Source organism: Lissotriton vulgaris, chromosome 7 (genome assembly GCF_964263255.1).
Source record: "Lissotriton vulgaris chromosome 7, aLisVul1.2, whole genome shotgun sequence".
NCBI lineage: Eukaryota > Metazoa > Chordata > Amphibia > Caudata > Salamandridae > Lissotriton > Lissotriton vulgaris.
In genome coordinates this window covers 12,367,319-12,376,674 of record NC_141695.1, presented here as the reverse complement: position 1 = coordinate 12,376,674, position 9,356 = coordinate 12,367,319, and the positions used below count along the sequence as shown (strand labels likewise).

General features: G+C 46.1%; 1 protein-coding gene across 1 annotated transcript in view; it reads left to right on the top strand.

Moving 5' to 3' along the window:
- The window catches only part of LOC147700511 (E3 ubiquitin-protein ligase TRIM69-like), a 156,838-nt gene that overhangs the window by 86,132 nt on the left and 61,350 nt on the right, over nucleotides 1-9,356 (top strand). The window contains exon 4 of the mRNA XM_086928442.1: nucleotides 2,933-3,076. Coding sequence (XP_086784568.1) covers nucleotides 2,933-3,076 — 144 coding nt within the window. The remainder of the gene's footprint in view (nucleotides 1-2,932; nucleotides 3,077-9,356) is intronic.

Below are 9,356 nucleotides of genomic sequence, written 5' to 3'. Positions count from 1 at the left end.
CGTACATCAATGACTCATCCCCCCTGCCCGGCCTTAAGATGGTCACCTCAGTCATTGACTCTGTGAACTCTCCATCAGCAGCTGAGAGCCAGCCATTTTGACTGATGCCTGGTGGAGCTACCTTGTGAGCTAAAGGGGAGACGGGCAATAGATTCCCTCCTTGGCCATCACCTACCCAGCCGGTCCGTGGGCAAACTCCCCTGCCTCTCTCCTGACCTTATCTCCCTCCTCCCCCTTCACCCTATCCCTCACCGCTCCATTCTTCTCTTCTTTCCAGCTATTGACCCCTGCCCTCACCCGTCCTTGCTCATAGTTACCACCATGTTTATCCACTGGACTTTCTTATGTGAACTTTCCCTCGTCAGTTGAGACCTAGCTATTTGACTGATGCCCGATGGAGCTACATTTTTTAGCTAAAGGGGAGACGGGCTGTGGATTCCCTCCCCGGTCGTCACCTACCCAGTCGGTCTTAGGGCAGACTTCCCTTCATCTCTCCTGCCGTCTTTTCCCTCATCCTAACCCTTCACACGTCCCCCTTCCCCCTTCCTCCCTACTTCTCTCACCTTTCTCTCCTCTTTTAATGTGTCATTTATTTTTGACGTAATGTGTAAATGCTATCATTTTCTGTAACATTGTGTAACCGAATGTATAGCACTCTGATACCTTCGGGTCTAGCCAGAGCTATATAAAACTCATTAAATAAAAATAAAATACAAAAAATACGCCCCTGCCTCTCACCCTTCCACCTCACACCCTCACATGTAAATATGTTCCTAGCATGTCATGTTGTATGTACTAGTCTGTTCAAGCTCACATCCCTCACAGTCCTTCCTCCCTGGTCTGTGGTACCCCCAGCACTGCTGATGCTCTTGTGTTACTGTGGACAGCACTTCTATCTACAGCTGTGCAAAGACACACATACACACAACGGGTTGTGTGTCAGTGCCATTGACTGAAATAATGTCAGACTTTAATATAGTGCCTAAAATATCAATCACATAAAGTGAATCTCTTCGAGTGTAGATTTTCTGACTCTAATGTGTGATTCTTACGCCACAATATCTTTGTCAGACAATATTTATTCCACAATATTCTGCTGCCAGACCCACAAAGAGGAGTCACTCTCAGATCCCATCAAACATTTCAACACTTTGTTGCATGAACCACTTCATCAGTTGATATGGACTCCTCTCGTTTTCTCTTTCTCTTCCTCTCTGACTCCCATTCTCTCTCACGTCCACTGTCTCTGCCCACTCTATCCCGCTTCTTTATTCCTTTATCTATTTCACTCTCTTTCTCTCTTACTGTTTCTCTACCTTTCTTTTTTCTTTCTCTGCTTTTCCCTCCCTCTATCTCACTGCACCTGCCTACCCCTCCTCCGTTCCTCTCTGTACCTGTCTCTCCCTCCCTCTCTCTCTCTTTACCTGTCTCTCCCTCATCCCTTCCTCCATCTCTCTGTACCTGTCTCTCCCCCCCTCTCTCTCTCTCTGTACCTGTCTCTTCCCCTCCATACTCCCTCTCTCTTTACCTGTCACTCCCTACTCCCTTCCTCTATTTCTCTGTGCCTGTCTGTCTTTCTCTCCCTCCCTCCCTCCATCTCTCTGTACCTGTCTCTACCTCTTCCCTCCCTCCCTCTCTCTGTACCTATCTCTTCTTCTATATTTCTCACCAGTCTCTCCCTTCTCCCTCTCTCTGTCTCTCCCTCTTCCCTCCCTCCATCTTTCAGTACCTGTCTCTCCCTCCTCCTTCCCTCTATCTCGTTGTACCTGTCTCCCCCTCCTCCCTCCCTCTGTCTCTCCCTCCATTTCTCTTTACCTGTCTCCCCCTACATCTCTCTGTACCTGTCTCTCTCTCCCTCTATCTCTCTGTACCTGTTTCTCCCTCCTCTGTACCTGTCTCTCCCTCCTCCCTGGATCTTCTCTTACCTGTCTCTCTCTCTCCATCCTTCCCTCCCTCCATCTCTCTGTACCTGTTCCTCTCTCCCTCTATCTCTCTGTACCTGTTTATCCCTCCTCCCTGGCTCGTCTCTGATCTGTCTCTCTCTCCCTCCCTCTATCTCTCTGTACCTGTCTCTCCCTCCCTCCATCTCTCTGTACCGTCTCTCTCTCTCTCTCCCTCTCGCTCTGTACCTCTTTCTCCCTCCTCTGTACCTGTCTCTCCTTCCTCCCTGGCTCGTCTATGATCTGTCTCTCTCTCCCTCCCTCCATCTCTCTGTACCTGTCTCTCCCTCTTTCCACCCACTATTTCTCTGTACCTGTCTCTCCCTCCCTCCCTCCCTCTGTACCTGTCTCTCCCTCCCTCACTCCATCTCTATGTACATGTCTCTCCCTCCTTCTCTCTGTCTCTATGTACCTGTCTCCCCCTCTATCTCTCTGTACCTGTCTATCCCTCACCCCTGGCACCTCTGTGACCTGTCTTTCCCTTCCTCCCCCTCTCTCTCTCTGTACCGGTTTCTCTCTATGTCCATCTGTCTGTCTCTCTGTACCGGTCTCTCTCTCCCTCCCTCTCTCTGTCTCTCCCTCCCTCTATCTCTATATCTCTCTGTACTTGTCTCTCCCTCCCTCCATCTCTCTGTACCTGTCTCTCCCTCCCTCCCTCTCTCTGCCTCTCTCTCCCTCCCTCCCCCTTCCTCTATCTCTCTGTACCTGTCTCTCCCTCCCTCTCTCTGCCTCTCTGTACCTGTCACTCCCTCTATCTCTCTGTACCTGTCTATCCCTCCTCCTTCCTCCTTTCTCTGTCTCTCTCTCTGTCTCTCTCTCTCCCTTCCTCCCTTCATCTCTCCGTACATGTCTATCCCTCCTCCCTCCTCCTCTCTCTGTCTCTGTCTGTCTCTCTCTCACCCTCTCTCTCCCAGTTTCTCCCTCCCCATTCTCTGTCTTTTCCTCCGCTAAAATCTGTCTCTTTGTACCTGTCCCTCCCTTCTCTGTACCAGTTCCCCAGGACAACCTTCATGACAGACAAGGACGTCTCCCTGGACAGAGCTGCCCCAGGGTGAGGAATGAGCCTGGAACAGAAGATTCCTCTCCATGGAGATATTTACAGCCTCATCTGAGAGAGACTCTGTGTCTCCACAGAGGTGAGAGAAATTTACCTTTTAACTTTCACATCACACATTTGATTTTGAATGAATATACATGTTGTTCTGGATATTTACATGTTCAATACAAGACTGGGACAGAACACTATTTGTTTTGAATGTACTTTTTGCAGGTCACTGCCTTTCATACATTGAAAACCACCTGTGCTCCTGGACAGCCCTGAACAAATACTCTGCATATACTTCAGGTTTCCCATTGCCTGCCCTTTTTGTAAACACATCCATTAGATGGACACAGGATAAACAAAATGAGGTATAGAAGTAATATGGTAATTGTGAGAAGTTAGCCTGGCATATGATGTCCATTATTCTAGTGCGATACAAAAGGGGATGATGGACGGAGTGTTTGAGCAAATCAAACACTCACCCCCAGTCAACTGGGCTTTGTTCGCCCTAAGTTGGCAGGGTATGCTCAAACGTGAGTCCCTTGCTCACTCTACCACTGGATTCAAGATAGACTGGCTGATGAGGATTATGAATCCGAAACCGGTCCCAGAATGCATGTTTCCGGTCCAGGGAAGGCAGGGCTTGGCAGTTCGGGCTGGACTGTTCCCATGAGGCACAGGGTCAGACTGATTTGCATATGGCCATGTCTGACTCTGAACTGGGGTGGTGGAGTGAGCTAAAGAATGTTGATGGATTAAACCCAGATCAGTTGACTGGGGGTGAGTTTTGGATTTACTCAAACGCTCCATCCATCATCCCCTTTGGTATCGCACTATTCTAGTGGGCACCTTGCACCAGTCCCAACTACCTTTATTGATGGTAGGTTTAGACTACATTTATAGAAAGCTAACCTAGTGGTAGCTGTGGAGAGCAGCCTTCAGGCTAAGTCTTGAAGGAACGTAAAGTAGCTTGTTTGACCAGTATATCATCCCCTGAATAATCAAATGAAAGGAGAACCACAGCAGGAATATATTACATATATATCAATTTTCAAAAGCTTTATTCGACAGATTGTCATAAAAGCAACATGCAATACACTATAAATAATACATAACCATACACAAGTTAAAAAGTTATTAAATTCAATGATGCTGTTGTTTTATAATACAATTTATCTAAAAAGCACATTTGTTGCCAGTTAAAGATTATTACAATATTTAAGAACAACAGGTAATTTATTAACTAACATTGTGTGGCTGAAAAGTGCGAGTGCGTATAATCCAAGCCCACTTTAAGAATTTCGCAACTGCAACCGCTATACAGGGAGAACAATCTGACTCCAATATTCTTAAGGCTTCCTTATGCCTCCGGGTACCCAGATTTGAGCAAATGGGTTTTAACCATTTGCGATGAGGTGCTACATAGAGGGGGCATGCAAGAAATACATGTGCCATGGACTCAACCTTGTTTAAACAGTTCTGGCATTTGTCATCTCTTAATGATGTCCATTTAGAGGTAAAAGCTTTTACAGAGAGTGTCCTGACCCTAAATTGAAAGTACAATTCACAGTCTTGCGGGCTTTCTATGATGTCCCAGTATGCCTCACAAAGAGGACGTGATTTATAATCTAGGAAGCGATCTGTTAGGTTGGTACTAGTTCTACCCCTCTGAACTTTTGCCCAGACCATTTCCCAGTATTTCTCTTTCAGTTGCTTTTTAGATGGAAAAGTTGTCATGTCAGAATCTTCCCATAATGGTTGAGTTCCAGATCTTTTAAAAGTGACCGTAGCTCCATGAGCCACTGGATAGTATGAAAGCTATCTGCCTTGATCACATCCCTCAATGCTATAGCACAATGTTTCAATTCTGTGGTGGTACAGATACGTCTCCAGTATAATAATGGCCGCAATCCCGCTATATCCACCACGTTTTCCTACCTAAATCAAGAAACAACGGGACAGTGGGGGTGCTTTGGGGAACGCAAACCAAACTACGTAGAAATGTTCTCTCTGATGTTGCCAGTTGGCTTAAATTTGAAAATCCCCAAAACTCTGAGCCATACAGAATAGCACCTAATACGTTTGTATGATAAATCTCCACAACCGGTGTAATAGGCTTTGTAAAAGAAGATTTATGTTTGGAGGATAGGGCTCCAGTGAGTTGGTGGAATTTTAAAGTAGCCATGTCTGAATGGCCTTTCCAACCCATATTGCTCTGAAGTGAAATACCTAGATAAGTAAAGGCCTCTACTTCCTCTAGGGGGGTATCATTTAGGATAATTTTGCCTTTAAATCTTTTCCGCTGGTTCAGGGACATGAACTTGGCTTTTGAGGTGTTAATCGCAAGCCCACGTGATTGACAAAATTCCCCAAATGCATTAACAGCCTTCTGCAGCCCGCTCGGTTTCCGCGAAATAATCAGCGTGTCGTCTGCGAACATGAGGACAGGTACTCGGATCCCCGCTAGAACAGGGGCATCTGTAGGGGAACTACGAAGGTGGTCCACTAAACCATTTATGTATAGTGAAAACAGTGTGGGTGCCAAGACACATCCCTGTCGAACACCTCACTCGACAGGGAATGCATCAGTGACCTCACCTCATATTGAATATATATGTATTTATTCTAACCACAACCCCTCTCGTCTCTTTACGAGGCTAGAAGTAAAAGTACAACACAGGACCTTAAATAGCACATAGTAAATTAGCACAGTATACGTTTTGCCCTAGGTGCCTCACGAACCATATACTAATAAGTGGTATAAGTACCTCTCTAAGAGACCAGGCCTAGAGCCTATACAACCACTGGGCAACCAGGAACCACCCAAGGTAGGGGCGCAGGAGACCTACGGGGGACGTGTGAGTTTCTAAACACAGCCGCAAATCACCATTGACTTCCATGGAGAAAGTTAAAGTTACAAGTTTAGAGTTTAAGGACGCTTAGGAGTGGACTACAGTAAAACACCTTCAGTACTGGACACTTCGAGAGTCAAGACTCACGGGAGCACTGAAGTGCTCGTGTTACCATACCCAGGGAAGCCGGGTGCATAGGTGTCATTTTGTGTCGGGTTTCGTCGTCGTTTCTAATGGAGAGCTGCAAAGAAGTGCCGCAGGCCACTAGGAGAAAAGTGTCCAGATGGATCCAAGGGTGGATCGGAAATTTGAAGAACCTGAAAGCAGAGGGGACAGAGTCTGGGTCACTAGCCAGTGACCAGGATGGCGACAAGAAGATTCCATTCGATGTTGGGTGCTTTCAAGTGATGTAGGTGAAGCTTGACTCTTCAGCTACGAGGACCAGGAGACATCGAAAACAACCAGGAACTGGATTGCAGCTAACCCACGAAGGATGTCGAGTGCTGCAGTGTCAGTATCCAGATTGGACCCAACAAGCCTTGGCAACAGCAACCCACGCAGAAAGCAAAGATTGGCTTTGGTGCAGACCATCAATGTCTGAGGGACACACCCTTTGGAGGGAAGTAAGGGCAGGTCTGGAGCAAGCAGGGAAGCCCAAGAAATAAAGGATTAAACTTCGTGGGGATCCACCAGTCAACGGACTAGAGATCGCAAAGGAGCCTCGAGCAGGAATGCCGAAAGCAGGCCCAAGGAACACTCGTGGAGTGTAGGCCCACAGTCTTCGATGCAAAAGGTGTTCAGGGCTTGGACTACAAGTAGCCCAATGCACATCTTCGGGAAAGCTCAAGAATTTGATGCACTAGCAAGTGTGCAGGATGTCCAGGAGTTCTGGTCTCACGTCTCTCGTGATAGCTACAGGGAGCCTCGGAAATGCAGACCGGCAAGATGCTTCTTTGGTGCCTGTTTGAACAGGGGAGTCTCTCCTTGACGCCCAAGGGAGATTTCTCCCATCTTCCAGTCAAAATGGAATGTCGAAGGTCCAAAATTTCTGTTTCAGAGTTTGGTCCAGGATAATCTAAAGTCCTAGGGACTGGGTTCCTATACTTATACCAAGTTTAGGGGTTGGACTAACTCTAAGGTCTCACCTAACTAGGTGTAAAAAATAGAAACCTTCTCAGGGGTCTCTCTGATACACCTGGTTCTTTAAACCAACAAAGAAGAGATTGGCACAGAAGCTGAAATATAAAAGTAACATCTTTAATAACCTCAGATGAGGGAAACTACCTCACACAGTACCCTCAGAAACTGTATGAGGCAGTCTAAAGAGTACAGAAAACAGGGGCCTTATATAAGCTTATATAAGCTCCCACTCTCTCTTCCGAAAGACCTTGAAGACCTGGCTTTTCAGGGAGGCCTATCTATAACGGGCGCACTTCCCCTCTCTCCATACAGCATTTCCATCCTTAGCGCCTAGACGCCCATGGGCATAGTTGCGCTATATAAATCCCCATTCAATTCAATTCAATTCAAGCTTAGGGTTACATAGTCAGCATAAGACCAAGGGGAGGTCCTGGCTCATGTAAGCATGCAAAATGACTAAGATGGGCATACAAGATCTACTTGCTCAACAAAGTGGGAGGAGAGTTACTTCTCCATACATCAGCAAGAATAGCTTGACAGTTCTACAAGAGGAGCAGGTGCATTCTACTAGCTAGGCCTCTCTGAGCATGTGCAAGGCTCTGAAGAGGGAAAAAGCACATGGCGAGCACATGGCTACCTAAAATGGCTGCCAAATACAAAATTGCTTTCAGCTCATGCTAACAAATCCCTGCAATTTTTAACAGATAGTCCTTTTAGCATGAGCTAAAGACATTCATATGATCCAGTAGGAACACAGTAAATATTTGCACATTCATTTGCATAGATTTATCAATATCTTAATTCATTGCTAGGTGGGCATTTTCCATTCTAAACATTTCATTAAGCGGGTGCATATGAGGTAGAAGCGAAAAAAAGGGAACAAAGCATTGGGTCATAATTAACATACAGATAGCAGGAGAGAGTAATGACCATTATCACAAACAGAACTTTCATTTTTTCTAGTCATAAGCAAATCCTAGAACCATCTAGTAAAAACGTTTTCAGGACTCGTGTGCATTTCAGTGACCATTCATTTCAATTTCAGAATAACCAACAGCACATATTTACTAAAAATATTTTCAATAGACCTTTCCGTTTGCCTTTTATGAGGGCTAGAACATTAATCATTTTTGGGACCAGGAGGACCACACAGGGTAATAGGAATTAGGACGAAGAGCTGCAGAGGGCTGCTCCTCCTGAAAAACGGGTCCACCAAAGGGGTACGTTATTAACATAAAAAAAGAAGTCCTTGGGGAAATTGAAGCCTCTGTACAACCAACCCTAGGGGAGTCTTCTCCCTGTGTTCGTTTGAGCCTCACAGGCAGGATCTTGTTGTTTTCACAGTGGAGCTGCACAACTCGCAACTCAAGGAAAAAGTTTCTTCTTTCAGGATAGGGCAGTCACCCACCAGGGCAAATGCTCTCAGCGATCCTGTCCAGTGTCTCAGGCAGTGCACCAGTTTCCTTCTCTTCAATCTAACAGGTACCAGAGACACAGCACCTGTACCCTAAACTCATGTCCTTCCCTAACTCCTGTATTGCTCTGCTGGCGTACTGCTCATTCGTTGAGGCCATGCATTGCATCCAGTGTGCTCAGGTATCTCTTGACCAACAAACAAAGGAGCAAACTTGCATTCACTTTGGTACCAGGATTCAGAGGCCTGATGCTGGGATCTCTGAAGCAACCCTTGTTCCAAAAGGGGTCACCTCAAGCAAAGCCTTCTTGCCGTTCTGGTCAGTCTGTTACTCTCAGCTGGGCATCAAAAACTTGATCCACGATTACTCCTTTCTGGTTTGTGACCCCGTCTTTCGCCCAAGACAGTGGCAGGGGTACACAATTAACGTCCCAGGGCTTCCGCCTTCACTGAGATCCTAGTTGCCAGCAATGCCTGTGCTGGTTACCTTCACTTTGGCTTCAAGCTGGACTGGTGCTGACGCTGACTCCCCAGGCTGAATCTGATGTCCGGCCCCTCTGGCAATGATTGTAAGGCAGCAAATATCTATTGGTGGACAGAACAAAAGGTCTTTAGACAAGGCACAGAAGCGGTCTATCAATAGAGAGGATAGTCTCAGAATACTTCCTAGTCTTGGGACGCCCCATATTTTAGCAAGGCACCCAAGAACCACTTCATTTATTTATGTGAGAGTAAAAAAAAACAACAGCCTGGACCTATTGGGAAGTATAAAAGGAACTCTTTGGTGAACTGACAAGAGTAATACATCACCCAATCCCAAGCAGCCAAGGAAGTATGTATTCATTTACTAAATTCTTATGAAAAGAGAAAAACAACACCGACATACCCTAAATCCTTACATTGGTGTATTCCTGTGTACTAATCTGAAAACCATCAAGAAAAAAGGAAATATTCTACACTTTTACTCA